The sequence below is a fragment of the Gossypium raimondii genome, chromosome 4, assembly GCF_025698545.1.
Source record: "Gossypium raimondii isolate GPD5lz chromosome 4, ASM2569854v1, whole genome shotgun sequence".
Classification (NCBI taxonomy): Eukaryota; Viridiplantae; Streptophyta; class Magnoliopsida; order Malvales; family Malvaceae; genus Gossypium; species Gossypium raimondii.
The window spans coordinates 1077558-1097560 of NC_068568.1; the positions used below are offsets into that span (position 1 = coordinate 1077558).

The 20003-nt window shown below is 31.7% G+C and overlaps 2 protein-coding genes across 3 annotated transcripts; both read right to left on the reverse strand.

Moving 5' to 3' along the window:
• Positions 1-2145: 2145 nt before the first annotated feature.
• Positions 2146-3165, reverse strand: LOC105779822 (uncharacterized). Its single transcript, XM_012603760.2, has one exon. It carries the CDS (start codon positions 3078-3080, stop codon positions 2292-2294), a length of 789 nt encoding a protein of 262 aa, XP_012459214.1. The 5' UTR covers positions 3081-3165; the 3' UTR covers positions 2146-2291.
• A 4717-nt stretch (positions 3166-7882) lies between these two features.
• On the reverse strand, positions 7883-13167 carry LOC105779720 (uncharacterized). Of its 2 annotated transcripts, XR_001129107.2 has the most exons (3): positions 12958-13167; positions 9790-11903; positions 7883-8526 (listed from the first exon to the last, which is right to left on the reverse strand). XR_001129107.2 is itself a non-coding variant. In XM_012603616.2 (2 exons), exon 2 carries the CDS (start codon positions 11888-11890, stop codon positions 9944-9946), a length of 1947 nt encoding a protein of 648 aa, XP_012459070.1. In that variant the 5' UTR covers positions 11891-11903; positions 12958-13167; the 3' UTR covers positions 9510-9943. The 2 variants fall into 2 exon arrangements, 1 of the variants encoding a protein (XP_012459070.1); XM_012603616.2 differs by lacking the exon at positions 7883-8526 and having other exon boundaries at positions 9510-11903.
• Positions 13168-20003: the final 6836 nt, after the last annotated feature.

The following is a 20003-nucleotide window of genomic DNA, read 5'->3' on the forward strand; positions in this document are numbered from 1 at the left end:
AAAAAAAAATTGCTCCAAATGAAAAAAACATGGGGACTAATTGTATAATTTAACCTAAAATTTTTGTTTAAAATGGTGATTTAACGTGTTACGTCAGCTTACCGTTACACTGTTAACGAAAATTAACGGCGTAGTGACTAAAATATTACAACACGTTAACATAAGAGACTAAAATGTAATCTGAGGGAAACAAAAGTGACTATTTTGATAGTTTACCCATATATTAAATAATTATCATAATATATACCATATATATCTATCTAAGATAATTATTACATATTCTGGGAGTGAAAATTTTTTAATTCCACAAATTAGTTCAAAATAAATTAATTATATCCTTATATTTAAAAATAAAAATAAATAAATGACACATTTTTAAACTCACTTAGGAAGTCAAGAGCTGCCAAATGAAAATCCTAAAATAAATACACATCAAAATTTATGCTCTGCAAATTAGAGGTGACATTGGGTTATTTTAGTAACATTAAAATATTTAAATAAAATTATCATTGAATACTTATTATTGAAAATCCAAGTAAGTGAAATTTATTTTATAGAATTTGTATTTTATAAACAAGGGACAATGGATGTGAATTTAGATTTAGTTAATTTTATGGTTTTCAAAATAAAATAAATTTAAAATTTTGAATTCATTATCTGCATAAATAGGAGCGGAGTTAGAAAATTTTCGAGGGGACCGGAATAAAGTTGTATATTTTATGATAGCAAAAGTGAAATTTCACCATTTTAATAACCTATATCTTTATAATTTTTAAAAAATTAAATTACTTTTTTCATTTTAAGGTAAAATATAATTTTATGATATATACTAAATTAAAACTTTTAAAATTACAAAAAAATTAAAAGTGAAAATTTCTATTTCAAGGTAGCTCCACCCTGTGTATAAATAATCAATATTCACATCCATTATAATATTTAAATTTAATTATTCAAATTTTCAGTATTATAAATAATGATTAAAGGCCCATAAAATAAAGTTGGGTATCAAAAATTTTCAAAGAAGCCAATTACATGCAGACCCCATAACATGTTGGATGGACGGCAATGATGACCACGACCACCACCAGTTTCGTATAATTTTATATAACTAATATTTTAATGATTCAATTATTATATTTAATAATTTTATTTATAAATTTTGTCAAATTTAATGTAAATTAAAAAAATTAATTATTTGTTTTATATAAAAATTTAGAATAATTTAATAAATATTTATATATACGATATTTTAGATCACTACGATAGAGATATAAGATTGGCTCAAAATTTTACATGTATGACAAGTACAATTATATTTAAAAATAGAACGGTTAGATCATTAAAATATTAATCGTAAAAAGACGAAAGGGTGAATCTCTCTCCATAATATTAATACCGTGTACAATTAATATTTTAACGATTTGTTAGATTTATCAATATAAATGTACTTATCATACATGTAAATTTTGGAACATATAGACCAAAAAAGTGTATATATTGATATTTATTGAGCGTTGAAAGTTTTTTACATAAAACAAATATTTAGAAATATTTAATTTATTTCAAATTTGACATACATAATATATACTAGAAATCGTATCACACTTATGCGTGTGGAAGCTACAAATTTAAAATACAAATGTCTATTTAAAATAACATATAATAAGTAATGAAACTTAAAATTTGAAACTAATTAATAATAACATGTGAAATACGTACGTTATTAAAACAAAAAAAATATTAAATTACTTATTACGGTGTTGTCATCAGTCTTGAGTCGGTGTCGAATTAACTCGTGACAACAACTCAACCAAATGCATTATTAATATATATAACTGATGGAGGTAATAAAATATGCATAATAAAATTAAAATATATAAAAATATTAAAGCAAAACTTAAGTTTAATAAAGTAAAGATTTTACTAATGCAATTGGCATGGATTCAAATCTCACAATATACATATTTCTATTGGTTTTTCTTAAAGTGAAAATACTAAAATACTCTTAAATAATATTATTTATTTTAATTACAGAAGGATATTCTCGTAACTTTCTAACTAAAACAAAATAACCTCAAATAATATTACTTATTTTAATTACGGTGAAGCATTACCGTAAATTATTAACCGAGTTGAGCGACTTGATTAAGTGTGACACGAATATAATCGATAATAATAATTACAATAATAAACAACAAATTTGTGTATCGTTTTAAGATCAAACAAAAATTTTCTGCAAATCAAAGAAGAAAATCAAACAAGAAATTACTTACCAAAAAGAAACAAAAAATTCAAAACCCTTGTTTAATGTTCTTCTTCGTCTTACGAAAAACAACCTCAGTATCCAACCCGAACCCGTCAACTTTCCTGACCCGAAGCAGTTTCGATCTACGAAATAGCTTAACCAACGGTTTAACACTATACAAATCGTTGGCCGAGTACTTATCTCCTCGCCTCGATAACGACACGTGTAAAACGGCGACACCGTCGGACTTCAACGTCCGTTCGATCTCGGCGACGAATTTTTCCGGACGGAGCGCGTGATCGAACACGTTAGAGAATTCGAAATCGAACGTCTCGTCGTCGAAAGGCTGGTTATGGAAATCACCTTTGATAACGAGTGGCGGGAAAGGTACGAGATCGATACCGATCGAATCGGCGACTCCGACGCGTTTCAATGCCTCAACTTCTTGACCGACGCGAGCGCCGACGCAGAGGCACTTGGATGAATCGGCGAGGAATTTTTCGGATTTCAAATCGGCAAAAAATCGAGAGAAGACTTGGATCTTACGGTCCCAATCTCTTGTCGTCCATATTTCACGTAGTTTAGGGTTAAGAGTTTTGTTGAGTTGGCGTTGGATGTAAGTGTCGTAGGAGGTGTAACCTGGTCGGATTTTGAGGTCTTCGGTGGATGATACGAAGGCGGAATGAGGAGGACGGTTTTCCGTGACGGTGGTGGTGAGGAGTGCTTGGAAGCGGTTAGGGTGGAGGGAAATGAAGAGAAAAAGGAGGAGAAACGAAAGGGAGAGGGAAAGGATTAAGTATTTGAATGTAGAATGCTTTGTTTTAGCTGTTTCCATTTTTGCATGAAAAAAAATTCAAAAGAAAGAAAAAAAGCTGACTTTTTTTTATTAAGTTTCTAATTTTTTTTTTATAAAAAATTCTCAAAATGGAAAAGATTTGTACTTTGTTTTCGGTGAGGAGACGTCTCCAATTTATTAGTGTCTGAATTTGGTACTTTTTTCAGTTTTAGTCCTTGAGATATAGCACTTTAATATTTTCTCACGTCATTATTTAAAAAATTATAATTTTTCACTAAAAATTGTTAGGTAACGATATGGTACAATCTTAGAGTGTTATGTCATCGCATGAATTAAAATTGAAAAAATATTTACTAAATTTAGGGATGTAAAAGATTGTGTGACACGAATTCTGTCACTTGTTGAAGAAATAAATACAGCGGCAAATTAAGGAAATCTGTGGGGATGAAAGGTTGTAGTCCGTCACAGATCCCCATTAAGCACAAAATTGGAACTAGGGTTGTGATCGGGGGTGTGGGGGCAGAGCTCCTGCGGTACAGACCATACATCACAAGTTGAATCCATATAGAATTATTCTTCTTTTATTTGACTTTGATTAGAGCATGGTTTTTTAACCTTTAAATAGATATAGTCGAAATTCCTTTTGTATCATTTGGTTTTTCAACATTAGTGAATTTCTCCTCATCTGCCCATAGTTTTTTCCCAAAAGGGTTTTCACGTAAAATATGTTATGTTATTATTTTTTCTTTTCTTATTGCTTTACGATCGTTCTACCGCTATTATTGATGTTTATTATAACACAGGGATTAACATGGACAAAAAAAAACTCAATGACTAAGTTAGGAAAATTTGTCAAGTTCAAGGACTAAATGTTGCCTTAATCCAAACTTTAATGGGATTTTTTTGAGTTAATGTACATTTCCTTGAAGTTGGCAATTAAGTCCATTTTGACACTTGCATTTTTTTGTCCATTAGGTCCTTTTTGGTCCTTAAACATAGATTTCATCAAAATTTTCATTTGTCAAGTTCAGGGATCGAAATAGGCATGATAGCCAAGTTCAAATACCAAAGTGGATAAAAAAATAGTACAAATACCAACATAGACCTAATTTCCAAGTTCGATGACTAAAAGTTATATTAACCCAATTTTTTGACAATTTTTTGGATGATAATAATTGGTGAAATTTTGCTACTAGTCCTTATTCAATACTTAAGTTGCATATTTATTCCTTGTATTTTAAATTTGAAAGTTTAGTCTTAATTCAAATTGTAGTGGTTAAATTCGTTAATTGAATTCTACTATTTCTAAAATTTTATACGGTAAATATATCATTACTTCTGTAATGTCGTGTCAGGTTGCTACTTCTACACAGTCATTTTAGTTAATGAATTTAATGGCTACCCAAAACTTTTTAATTAAGCTCTCCAAAATTTGTTGTCAAAATTCATCATAGCAGAGACGCTAAAAATGAAGATATTTCTATATAATCCTTTCAAATTATTACCCATATCTCTTTCTCAACTCTTAAATAGGAGGATAATGCGTTTCAACGCACTTGAAGTCTTGAACCCATGACCTCCTATATTGGCAACAATGCCGATGCCAATCGAGGCTCGAGCTAAGACTTAATCGGCCCTTAAATTTAATTTTTAATATTTATTTAAAATAAAATGGATATTATAAATGGAATTAAATTTGCACCATAAGCTTGCACTTTGTCATAGTGCATGGTAGTGCAGATGACTATTTAATTTGAAACATTAACAGTTGCTCTCACTCATGATATAGACCAAGAGCGAATTATTGAAAAGGTTGAATTTAATTTAATTAAATGTATAATATATAATAATTATTTTATACCTTAAAAAATAATTTTTATTTCAACGAAATACTGAATATAGTAAAAGAAAATAAACAGAAATATATTTGAAGTTGGAAATTTATAACAGTTTTCTGCTTAGTTAAAGTTTGTAAATAAATAAGTTTAACTCGATTGGTATTGACATTGTTGTCAGTGTAGGAGGTCGTCAATTCGAGTGCGTTAAAGCGCATTATCCTCCTATTTAAAGGTTGAGGAGGGGTTATGAGTAATTTTAGGTATTGCATCAAAAAGAGTATATATGATAAAAACCTACAACGAGATTAATGTTCAAAAAAATTTCAGCTTTCCTTTTTTAAAACAATAGTGGGTTTAGTTTTTAGGCATGTACATAGAATTTGTAGAAGTAAAGGTGCCTCCATATTTATTAAGAACGATTATTGGAAGAATTCATCATGATAAAGCGTTGTGATAGTATTCATAAGATAGGACTATGAGATGAGGAAGATGATTGATCATTTGTCTTTTGAGCTTTTAGTAGTCGTTTATTGATTATTCGAATTCGTCGTCAGGTTAGTCTAATGATGACGGAGCTCAAATACAGCTTTTGATGGTCCATTAAAGTAATGCATTTTTTATTTATTTATAAGCTTACTAGTATTACGGTTGCTTTCAATTTATCACTCTCTATTGAATTTTGCAGATAATAGTATTTAAACAAAAGTTTATAGTATTTTTTATCGTTTGTATTATATATCATGTCTATAAATTACTATATTTTATTATTCCTATTAATGATAATATTTTCTTAAAATTTTAATATAAAAATTTCTACTGATTCTTAATTTTGAAATGGGCCAATTTTGAATATTCTAACTAGAGATATGCTTTTAAAATATTGAAAATGAAACATTATTATTATCTATATTGTAATTTAAATCCCTAACTCTTAGATAATGTCACAAGCAACTAAACATTAACTTGTTCAAAAAATTATTAAACTATCCTTTCATATCTAAAATAAATTATATTAATGCAATGATACTTCTTTCTTTTTAATTAAATAAATTAATAAAAAATTAAATATTAAACTTCTTTACCACTTCAACCAAAATTTAGTATAACATTTTTATACATTTCAATGCTATAACAAAAAAGTTTCCCCACTTTGTTGATATTTATATAGATAAAGTTGTCGATTAAGATTATGTCAAATCAAATACTCAAGAAAATGAAAATATCATATAAATAATTAAAATAGAAATAATATTCTTAATCTGATATTATTAAAATTTACGATATTACATATATGTTATTATTAATTTCAAACAATACATTTCATTACGCTTCCACACATACGCTCATCATAAAATTTAAGAGAAAATCATACAAATACATGAAAAGAATACTAAAAATATTGGAGAAGCACTCAATTGATTCCTGGTAACATAGAAAAAGTCCACTTGCAATTTTTCCAATATTTGTATCTCAAAGTATATCAAAATTGGCAGTACTAATTACCAAATTATACATGTCAATGATGATTACATTGGACAATTTGGATAAGTAAATCCTTGCCTATATATAATCCATGCAATATATTTCAAACATTAGGTAGAAACAATCAAATAATAAATTAAAAAACTTGAATAAAATCACCAAAGTACAAAAAAGAGACATTACCAGGATTTACATTCTTAATACCTCCTAAAAGTAAGATTTTTATCAAAATATCATAAAACAATATTAAAAAAAAAACCAATTTCCCAAGAAAAATAACACCAAGTATAATAACTTCAAGCATAGACATAATTAGATACAAGAATGATTATATATATAATGAAGAGCCCTTTCTCATCAATGCAAATACATATACACGGATAAGAAAACCCAATAGATCCAATATGCTACATTGTTTTACTTAAAAAATAGGGAAAAGACAGAAAACATTATCTATACAAGTGAGAATCATTACATTAATACATCAAAATATTGGCCTTCCCAAGCTTAATTCCAACATAAATACGACAAAAAGACATCGTTGCCAACAATGCAAAACCCGAATCAACCCAAAATTCTCTGCCTAGCTCAATACAGAATGCAGCAGCCAGCCATAACTTCAAGAATAAGAACAAAACAAAAAACTCCAACCCTTCACAATTTGATGGATGTAAAGTGCTTAAACAGAAAACTGGGGAACATGCATGTCAATTCAACATGATGTTACAATTTGCATATGGCTGATCAATGTCTATTCTAAGTAAACATATCAATTACAAGCGTATACAAGCATGAACAAGCATGTATGTTACATAGTCGGTTACAGTTGAATCGGCGATCCTATGTTACAATTTGCATATAGCTCATCAATGACTATGCTAACATACATATTACATGTATATACAAAGCATGAACAAGTGCTTACACAGAAACTGGGGAGCATGTATCAATGGTTACAGCTGGATCAGTGACACTATGTTACAATTTGCATATAGCTCATCTATGACTACTATGCTAACATATATATTACAAGTATATACAAAGCATGAACAAGTGCTTACACAGAAACTGGAGAGCATGTATATTACATCGATTGTTACCACTGGATCAGCGACAGTAACATTATGTTACAAATTCCATCTAGATCATCTATGCCTATTCTAAGCAAACATATCATATTACAAGTATACACAAGCATGAACAAGTGCTTACACAAAACCTGGAGAACATAGCGAACATACCGATTACAATATACAAGCATAAACAAGTGCTTACAGAAAAAGGGAGCATGTATGCTACATCAACGGTTACAAGGATCAGCAAACCTATGTTACAATTCGCATCAAGCTCATCTATGCCCCTATTACAAACTAACATATCGATTACAAGTATATACAAGCATGAACAAGTGCTGGGGAGCATTTATGTTACATCCATGGTTACAGCTGGATCAGAAACACTATGTTACAATTTGTATCTAGCTCATCTATGCCTATTATAAATTAACATATTGATTACAAGTATATACAAGCATGAACAAGTGCTTACAGAAAAACTGGGAAGTATGTATGTTACATCAACAGCGAACCTATGCTACAATTTGCATCTAAGCTCATCTATGCCTATTCTAAGCTAACATATTGATTACAAGTGTATACAAGCATAAACAAGTGCTTAAACAGAAACCGGGGAGTATGCATGTTACATCAATGGTTACAGTTGGATAGGTGATCCTATGTTACAATTTGCATCTAGTTCATCTATGCCTATTCTAAGCTAACAAATCAATTATAAGTGTATACATAGCACGAACAAGTGTTGGCCTCGATTCTGTACAAAACTCCTCTAAGACTAATTAGAAAGCCGAATTTAATCATACAAACAATGAAAGAGGCCACATTACAAGATATGGACCTAATAAACAGATCGAACTTTACAAGACAAAAATGCTTTACAAGTAGACTGTATTGTAAGTAGTGATTCTAATGCACACAACACCAACATTCCAGTTCATGGATTCAGTTGGATTTACTTTCTTTCCAGATGTTACAGTTTCTTAGCAGTGCTCATAAAATATATATATTTTTTGCACACTTGAAAGGGAAGCCAACGAAGCCAGCATTCTAACACATCTTCCTCAACAAAGAGTTTCCCCATTTGACTCCCTGAATGTGATGATAAAAAGAAACCCCTATGTCAATAGACATTAAAGAGGAAAAGAAGAAAAGAAAATGAAAAAGGCAGACACCACCCAGAAGCTACCCGCATTACTCACTAACAGTACGAGCATCACATCACATTTTAATAGTAAATAAAGCCTAATGAGACTAGTAGTCCTACAGGCATGACCCTCGTATCTATGAGACAACCAGTTGAAATAGATGATGAGTCACATAGGTACGGCTCACAATAAATATGAGCATGTAGAACCTCTTTAAGAATCGGGCACTAAAACTGGAAATTATAGCATTCTAGGTAAAATATTGTTTTGAAATCAGCCGTCTCAGAGGATAACTTTACCATACAGTTCAAAACTTCAGAACTAAAAAATGACAAAGAAAAGGAAAAAAGGGACGACAGGAAAATGATGAGTTAGAGGAAAATGGTATACTCAGGCAATCCTTCATTATTGGTGCTCTAACACAAATGCCTTCTGAGCTAAACATTCAAAAACATACACAAGACTAGATTGCAACAGAATGACTCTGTATGGGGAAGAAGTAAAACTCTCTAACATATAGCATAACCCACCAAAAGTCCAGTTTCAAACATATGAAAGAGGCAAAGGGAAAATCATGCGATGATATTGATAATGTATAACATGTATTACAATGTTCATCAAAGGTCAGCTGAAAAAGAAGATAGTGTGCATAAAGAAAATGAACAACTAAAGAACAAAATGAGAACGTAACCAGAAAAAATCATTATGCAAGATTGACAGAGCAAGATGAAAGTGAAAAAGGAGATGAACTTCATTCTCACACCATCTAAGGTTTATGCCAAGCAAACTTCCTCACCTATGAACCCTCCTCACTTCTAACCCCTATAAAAAGATGTTCAGATAGACCACAGGCTAGAAATATTTCTTATCAATCAGGAATAAACATATCACAAGAATATTTTTAAAGCGTAAATCACAACAATCATATGAACAACAACATTTTCTAAGTATCATGATCACAAGCCAAGTAAGCATTCCCTCGAATATAGTGTTTTGCAGATAATTATAAACCCAATGTTGATATTCAGATGTAGGATGTTAGGATTCCAACCCCACAAAGAATATCCACATTGAATAAAATACTATGTTTTTCCAAGTTCCAACATAGGAATACCAAGTTTTTCATCTAATAGTGGTTCTTTAGTGTGCAGTAAGAAACAAAAAGGGAAGTCTATTCTTCCCCACCACCCACGCAAGTAGCACTTACTTCTTCCTTTAAGAAGCGACGTTTGGCACCTGGACCAACAATCATCACAGAGAATGCTGAAATGATATAACAACCAAGGGAAGAGATACTGAGAGTGAAAACTTAATTAAAGGTCTCATAAGAAAGTGTAAAGAAGCATGCACAGCATAGTTTGTCACTCTGATGGTAGGCGTCTCTTCTTCCCATAGTCCACATCCCTTGATCGAGACCTGTGCTCTTCTTCTCGTGTTGCATGGGACCTGTTCCGAGATCTTGAAGAAGACTGTCCCCTATCCCAGTCATCATCATAATCCACGTCACGTCCGCGATGTCGATGCTCTCTATAGCTGTCTTTCTCTTCCCTGTAACGGTGTTCCCTGTGCTCCCTCTCAGGCCTGTCCGATTCCCGTTCCTTCTCATCATGATGCCTCCTCTCAGAGTTGCCTGACCACTCACGCTCAGAAGCCCGATCTTTTTCCCGAGTGGCACCGCTAGACCTTCCTTTTTCATGATTCGCATCCCCATACCCATACTCTGAAGCACCATCTTCACCACCATAACTAGACTCTCTAGTCCTGCGATCATGCTCATCTCCTCCCCACCCACCCATGTTTGTGTCAGTCCACATTCCAGAATGAGGCCCATCCATTCCAGCTACACCCATCATTCCCAACCCATTAGGTGCCATTCCACGACCAAAGAAAGCAGGATTGACGTGAGGAGCAACGCCAGCTAGTCCCATTGTATTAACAGCTGGAAATGATGGAAGCATGCCCGGAAAACCAGGTCCTGGAAAACCTCCATAACCACCTCCTCGACCCATATATGTTGGATCAAACCCAGCACCCATCATACCCTGTGGATGCATCATGCCACCAGCAGGACCACCAAATGCAGGGCCTCCCGGTCCTGGTCCATAGGCCCCAGCACCATAAGCACCATTCCCAACTCCAGCTGAGCTCCCAACCATGTTCTTTACACCTACACCTCCCCTTCCTCTCATTGGTCCTCCACCCCCACCTCGGTTGCCAGCTTGACCTCCCCGTCCCCAGCCACCCCTTCCATAGTTCCTACCTGCATCCCCACCTTGGTAATTCATATTACCACCTTTCCCAAAACCTTCATTTGGCCTCCTTCCTTGAGGCTGTACTTGAGGCTGGCCTTGGTCTTTGTTCATATAAGACGCTCCCATCTGCTTCAACGTTTGTGGTGAAGCAAAAGCCACAACGCAAGCTCGACCATTGAACATATAACCATTCATTCCCTCTTTACATGCAGCTGCAGATGCTGAATCATAGAACTCAACTTGACAATACCCTTTGGATTTGCCACTAGCTCTCTCATCAAAGAACTTAATCTCCTTCACCCTTCCATATTGAGATAAAACGCTCTCAAGCTCTGCATCAGTTGTCCACCAATGTAACTCACCAACAAACAGCATTGTTGGACCATTCTCTATAGGTGGCCGAACCTGATTTTCATTCATCATAGGATGATTTACATTCATACCCATTTGATTAGGCGGAACCTGTGAAGCTCCTTGAGGACCACCAGTACCTGAATTTAGGGATTGAGCAGGGTTGTTAGCAATCTTTTGAGGCACAACAGAAGGACCAGTCCCAACCTTAGAGGATGCTGAAGTTAATCCCTGAAAACCCATGTTTTTTACTTGGGTATCAAAGTTTGTCTCCATAACACTGCCCCCTTGTGAACTAGCAGACCCAGATGGATAATTTCCAGATCCTATTTCTGGTCTGTTAACAGTTGGTTGCACATCTGCTTCACGATAACCGGCACTAACATTGGGGTACTTCCCTTGAACTGAAATTCCTGAGATGTTTGGTCCTTGTGAACCCCCAGCTTCACCTCTGGGTTCAGGAGCCTCATTTTTATGAGCTTGAAGCCCAGTACCGCCCGTGCCTGGTTGCACTGGTGGCTCAGATCGTTGCAATTGAAGAAAACCTTCTCCAACATTAACATCATTGTAAAGGTCATCATATTCGTCATCCTCCCCAATCATCTCTACATCTGCAAGGGCAGGTATGGTTCCACTCCCTTGATACTGTGTCTTTTGTACCCCTCCATACTCCTCATCTCCAAAATCTATTTGTTCTTCAGCCATACCCAGATAACCTCTAACAAACCAAAAGTGAAAATAAAAAGAAGAAGAAGAAGAAGAAAATAATGAAGAGAAACAAGGTTATTCCTAGCTTCAACATTATGAAACTGAAACCATAAGAAAAAAATGCTACTGTATAGATCTATGTCAATCATGTCAAGAATGCAAGAATTCCAGAAAAATTTTTAATAATAATAAGCCTCTTAGTAAGGATCATTTTAGTAACATATTTCCCTAACCATATATCTTATGCATATCTACAAGAAGGAAATTCAAGAAATTAAAACTCGAAGTAAAAGAAAAACACCAGAGAGATGCAAAATAGAGAAAGACCTAGCAGCCAAACATCAAAGCAAAGGATTAAAATTCACACAATAAAGTAAGCATCAAAACGTAAACTTTAGCAACGTATTCTATCCAAATATCCCGCTACAAGCCAAAAAAAATCCAACTTGATAAATCGAGAGGGGGGAAAAAACCCAAGTTGTAAAATTTTGTAGAACCGGTAAATTTCAATTATCCAGTTCTAAAAGTCAAATGAGCCAACCATGATAAAAAAAAAAAAAGGAAAGGAAAGAAATAGAAATAGAAATAAAATCAGCAAAGGGATAGAAAATCTAAAGAAGACACACCAGTAATCAACTATGGGTCATCATGATCTATTAACATATTTATTTATCTCACTCCTCCACCACTTCCCTTCTCTTGTGCTTTGTCTTTAGCCTATTACCAAAGAATAAATAAATAAAAATCGAAAGTCGAATCGGTCGAGCCACCGGTTTCCGATTCAACAGCTTCCTACATCCAACTAAATACAATAGCATAATTTTTCAAGAATAACAGAAAAACAAAATAATTCATAACCACAATAATAGTACCAACACCGTAAGTTTCATCAATCATAAAGATGCATCTTTTCATTCATCTACAAAATCATACAACGAATTTGAATTTGGCCAACATAAAATTAACAATTTTCCCATTAATAAACCATAATTTATATATGATACACCATAATTTATATGTGGGTATGTATATAGATAATTGTTGGGTAAAAACAAGAATCTAACCTTAATCTCTGAATGAAGAACAGGTGAGGGAACAGAGACGCCTGTGGCCGTCTATGAAGGGAAAAAAAAAACTAAGCGCAAGCTGATTGCCTGAGCCTGATCCTGATCCAAGGAAATAATGCCCTAAGCAAAAAAAGAAAGAAAAAAAAAAGCACTAAGGTCGAAAAAATGGCGTGCTGTAAGTGAAAAACTCCCCCCTCAAGGCCTAAAATGCCTAGTGGATAATTTTTAGACCTTTCTATACTTTTACCAGTTGGGCTAAATTTAAAAAATAATAATAATAAAACTAAATATTATATTTATCATTTGGGCCGGGTTGGATCGGTAGAGGTTTGGTTTTAAAAATTTTCAAATCTGAGCCTGGCCCATTTATGTCAACCCAAATGACTTGTTTTACTATTTAAAAATTTAATTTTATTACTATTTGAATTTAAGTTATTTTATACATTTTTTATTTTAAATGGTATATCAGGCTGGGTTGGATCGAGTTGGAGTTAAAATTTTTAGGTCCAAGCCCGACTCAAATTGGGTTGGATTATTTGGCTCATAAACACCTCTAATTTAGTAGGGTTTTTTTTATTAAATTCTATTATTAGTCACTGTTTCTAAAATCTGATGCAAAAAAATATATTATAATGTGTGAAATTCAATGTCAACTTATTATTTTCACATATTACTCATTGAATATCTAGTTAATGAATAATTGTTATTTACATCAAGATTGAATTTCTAAAATTCGGAAAGTATAGGGACTTGGAATGATCCAAGTGGATAATATGTACTAAATCTACACTATACACATAGTACATGATTAGTAATTAAAATTAACAAAATGAATTTAATTGCTACTGTTTGGGTCAAGATTAAAATTTCAATTTGAAAAAAGTACAGGGACTACAGTTGATCAAATTAAAGTACATGGACTAAATCCATAATTTTTGCAAAGTACAATGGCTACTATCATAATTTAACCTTTAATTTTTAGCGTTCAATTAGTTATTGGTACAATTATACATATGAAACTTTGATTATGGTTCAAATATATACATGAAACTTTAACTTTGATTCAATCATGCAAATTTAAATAAATAAACACATCAAATCATTTTTATATTGGATAAATGTAATTATTTGTATATACAATATAAACATAAAATGATGTTAAATTTATAATTGTGTTAGTAGTTTGTGGGAATTTAATCGACCTAAATTTCATATATAAAATTACACAAAATCAAAATTTATGTATTAAATTATATATTAGACCAAAATTCATATATAATTTTAGAATTTATCTTTTTTTCATAAGGAAAGAGGAAGGGTTATTCATGGTCTGAATCCGAACAAATATCAATTGGAATTGCTTTTTGTCGGTATGGTAACGACTTAATTAACATTAATTTTCAATTTCTATCTAGATCTTAATAGTTCAACATACTTATGATTGTAAAAGTGATATTAACTAGTTGAATCTCTTAAGTCCTCGTTCTTTTCTGCTTTTTAAACGAACTTTTGCAACAAAAAGTCATTTTCTCTTAAAAGCAAGGAAAAACGACCATCGTTTCAGAATTTTTTCCACCATCAAAAAAATGCTTTTTGGCTGATGAAGAAGTTAAAAATTTCAACTTTTCTTCAACCAAAAGTCCGTTTGGCATTATTTTAGCATTATTTTTCAAAAAGTAATTTTCAAATCATAAACCAATAGCATCGTTTTAATTTGGGATTTAAGTCAATCCAAAAAAGTTAAAATTTTTTGTTTCAAGCTTCTGGGTGGAGGTGATCTAGGCCGAGTTAGGTCGAGTTTGGGTTTTGCCTTTTAAACCTTGGGCTGACTTAATTTAATGTACAAACATTAAAATTTTAGACCAGACCAGCTTGAAGTTTTTTCAACTCGAAGCAAACTGGGTCACTTGATTCATAAACACCTCTAGTGTGTATATAAAGGGAGAGAAAGAATTACTCACGAGTTGAATACGAAATTAAGATAGACAGAAATTTTGATATTAAGTATTTTTTTGTCACCATGCTAGTGACTTAATTAATATCAAGTTTCGGTTTTGTATTTGGTTCTCAATGGTTCAACATATTTTTATGATTATACAAATGATATTAACCTTTCAAATTTATTAAATTTCGGTTGGGGGTGTTTTAGTACATTGGTTTTTAATAATATTTTTCAAGTCGAACTAATTTTTCAAATCATAAGTTAAAAGTTCTTATCAAACTAAGCTTTTAATTTTTAAACCAATCCAAAAAGTTGAAGATTCTTGCTTCGAATTTTTGGATAAAAATATTTACGGATCGGTTCAGTTGGCCCACTTTGGATTGTGCTTAGTCCAGTCTAATTCATTGTTAAAAACACTTGGGTATTAAAAAAAATATAAAAATCATGCATTGAAATTAAATAAAGATTAAAATTTGAAGTTTATGTTTCTTTTTATTATTTTATAGTGGGAGGTTGGGAGCACGTGTATTAAATAAAATAAAATTATTACTTAAAAATTGAGAAAATTCGAATTACTTAAATATTTCAACTAAAATTATATTTGATTTTTATATTAATTTTTTATAGGTGTGCTATAATTTAATTTTTTATTAATCATTTAAATACAATGATTCGAGTTTTTTAAGATATAATGAGTCATGATCATATCTCGTGGTATATTAAACTAATGCCACATCATTCAATTAAGTCCACCTCATAAGACCAACACTTTTTCTTTTATCTGCTAAAAAATATAATTTTACAGGGACTTTGTGCTCGTTGTGAAAGTACTAGGACTAAAATGAACTCTGCCTAACAATACAGAGTCTAGTCTAGTACTTTTACCAAATCAAGCCAAATATATATATTTATATATGTCTGGGTTTATGATAAACCAGACACCCTCTGTGGCGAATAAAACAACAATAAATAACAAGCTAAAAAAATAAAATATGTCATAGGTCCCTTTACTTTTCACAAATTAAAATTTAATCCATTTACTTTTTCATATTTCAAAATTTAAGCCTAAATATTAACATTGTTTTCTTTTAACTGGTGGGTGTGACATTTTGAAATATAAAAAAAGAAATTCACTTGATAGAAACGTAACTAGAAAAATGACGTTGGAATAAACTTGAATTTATAGGGACTAAATTTTAAATTTACAAAATAGTAGAGAGACTTATGACAAATTTTAACCAAAGAAGAAAATAACATAACCTTAGCCTTTACAAATCATCATCGTCATCATCATTATTTCACTCCATTAGAATCCGTTAAAACTCTCACCATAATCTCCATGGCTTTAATCTTCATCTGCATAAACAATATATATCGAGCCGTCTCATTGAAAAGCCCTTCGAATCCCACGGATCCGTTGCCGCCGGAAATTAACTTCCTTAGCGTTCTTAGCTTCGTTCCGATGGAGCTCGGTCGGTTTCCACGGCATCGTCGAACCGTCGTTCTGGGTTTTCTGCATTTGATTTGCTTTTTCCTAATGATTCTTCTTCGCTTATTAACTTTTGATCTTCCATTAGAATTTGGAATTTGATAATTGCTTTGTTTCCTCTTGGGATTGGTTACTGAAAGGTGGGGAACTGAAGGAATTTCCATGATTTTTCTTTTTTCAAAGCGTCTTAGTAGCTGATTTTCTGAGAGAAGCTTCAAATTTGAAAAGCTTTTGTTGTATTTTGCAGGACTTGGTGGGGCTTGAGAGGTTTTATATATAGCATTTGGTGGGCAACGAGGATACTTCAAATAATTTAAGGGATAAACTAACATTTATGTCCCTAATTTTGGTATTTTTTTCAATTTAATCCCTAAACTTTTTTGTTCATATCAGTTCAGAATTTGACAGCTTTTCTCAGTTTGGTCCCTAAATTTTGACTCCGTTAAAGTGTGATGACATGAAAATTTGAGATTGTGCCACATCATCAGTTAATTTTTTAAAATTATAATTTCTTTATACTTTATTTATTTCTTTTTTGATATTTTATGTGAAGAGTCCCAGGTCATCAAACATGGAAAACAAATTCAATGACCAGGTTGGGAAAGTTACAAAGTTCTAGGAATAGTGTGGATAAAAAAATGTTTAATGACTAAATTGGAAAAAGTTATCAAGTTCAAGGATTATATGTCGTTTTATCTCAGAATTTAATGGCAACTTAGTGGAATGGGGGTTGAGTCCCACGACGAGCAATTGTCTTGTGTGAGTTTCTAGTTCCAACATGTGTAGTTGATATGTGTCAATTTTGCCCTTTCGTGTTTTGTATTGATTTAGTTCTATTTTTTATTGAACATATATTTGTGATTATATTATACTTGTGGCGTTGTATTGTATTTGTATTTATAAACTCTAAAAAAAATAATGGAAAAGGTGAGATAAAAAGTTTTATATTTAGAAATTGAGATAAAAGTGTCAATTATCAATAAGATTAAAGTCAGAAATGTTAAGTCGATTGAGTCTTAGTTCCGTTGGCATGGGCATTGTTGCCAATATAAGAGGACGTGAGTTCGAGTGTGCTGAAGCATATTATCCTTCTATTTATGGGTTGGGGAGGGATTATGGATAATATGATTAAAACTTATAATGAGATTGTCAAAAAAAAATAAAAATATTATATTAAGAGCATTTTACCCCTTTATTAAAAAATGAACAAACTAATCACTGTACATTAGATAAAAGAGCATACTAATATTTTTAGGGTAAAAGTACAATAGAGACCCCTATACTACGAGTCAAATGGCATTTTTACTCTTTTTACTCAAAAAATGAGCAAATTAGTCTCTGTATGTTAGATCAAAAAGCTAACTGATCATTTCTGTTAAAAAATCCCATATATTTCTACTACGAAAAACTAATGTGATTGATAAAATAACCAAACAGTTACACAATGCGTGCAATGTGTACCTCATGCTAACGTACATGGGCCTGTTTTTAACAGTAAAAAATTCTATTTTTTAACAGTAAAGGGGCAAAATACAATTTAACTACGAATTCAAGGGCCGTCATAGCAATTTTACCAACAAAACTGTTATAATCCGACATGATTGTACGGATTTCATGGAAGGATTTTATGAGAATAGGATGAATGAATAAGGAAAAGCCAAGTGTTAAAACCTAGTGGTGTCACATATGTTTGTTGCTTTGGGTGTATGTTACTCAATATATGCAATGCACATGGGGCGCAACCACATGATTCCACTTCCACACCACCACCCAACGCCACCCCACCGCCGCCGCCGCCCACCTTCTTAACCACCACCACTTTTTTTCATCCCCTCAAACCCTTATCCAAAACACCCTGGATTATTCCTCCCATAAACTTTTCCAAATTCAGTGCACATATAGTTTTTTTATTATTATGTAAATCATGTTCCTTAATTCTCTCATTTCAGCTCCTCGACATTTTCTTTGGCCACCAGCTCTATCAACATCGGCTTTCAAAGAACATGAGGAAAAAAAAACAGTGGCTTTCCACCACGTTGCTAATAATAATAATAATAATTGATTGATTGGATTGGTGTCATGAGTCAACTCAATATTAACGGTGCCCCCAAAAATGTTAAACATGCTTTTAGTCTATTTGAAGTTATGAAATTATAAGTTAATATAATGATAAAATTACACTTAACCCCTCCATGATAATTATGACTCATCTTTGACTCCTCTATAAAGTAATTTTCTAACTTCGCCGCTGTATATGAGCCTTCCCTCATGACCCAATTGGGAGCAAACACTCGTTCTTTTACTAAATCGAACTTGAAGTCAAGTATGAAAATTGAATTTGTCTTTTACTAAATACACAAACTTAATCAAAACAAATCAAAACAAGTTCAAGTACGTAATTTTATTATCATCTCAAATTTAACTCAAAATTTGAAAATAGTTAAAATATGTTGTTAGTCACCGTACTTGAAAAATTAAAATTTAAGTCATACTTTTTTATTTAAAATCTTAGCCCGGTGATTAAGATCGTAAGTATTGTCTATCAAAATATGTTAACTTAAAATTTTGACTAGACAGACATCATGTTTTTGACTATATTAAAATTGACAAATTTTAACAAAAATTATCAACGACAATAATAATTGAACTAAAATTTTAAATTAATAAAAATTTTAAATTTTAAATTTTTAATTTTAAAATATAAGTATTAAATCTCAAATTTTATACAATAAAATGACAGACACTTTTAAAAATAAAAATCCGATTAAATTCAAATCAAACATAAAACTTCAAAAACCCAAATCCAATTCGATCGAAAAAAACCTACTGATTAGCAAAAGTTTTTCAGACAGGAAACCTAATGTCGGGATAAGGTAGAATCTTTGGTTCTTTTTACTGACATTCATTCATGAACCCACAATTTTTTTTCGATCAAAATAATAAATGATTATTTTGTTAAGTATCTAAAGATCATGTTCGAGCATGTTGAAAGCAATATATATATATATATGAAATAGTTGATCATGTAGACAGATCTTAGGGACAAAGATGCATGCATCTTGTCACCGCCGACGATGACATTCTCAAGCTTCAAGTTATAGAATATATTTTTCTTTGCTTTGCATTCACACAACGTTTTAGGACTTGTTATACAAAGCAAGCTTATACATATATAATTGCACAAACACCCTTAAACTATAACTTTCGTTTTAAATTAGTACTCAAATTTCAAAATATTCTAATTACATCTTCAAACTATCGATGTTATATCAATAAGATATTTCAATTATTAAAATTATTAATTTAACCATTAAATGACACGTAAAATATTATGTGACTTAATTTAAAATGAATTTTAAAAAAAAAGTAAAATGTTGTCGCATAATTTTTAAAATTAAAAACTAAAAACAGGAGAGATAGTAAACTATAGTTTTTGTAAATGTTTCAAAACTTCAAAACATTCATTTTACAGTATTTGTTTTTCTTTAAAAATTTATTTTAAATTATGTCACATAAGACCGACATCATATTTAACGATTAAATTAATGATTTTAGTAATTGAAGAACCTTATTGATATAACATATGTAGTTCAAGGATGTAATTAGAATGTT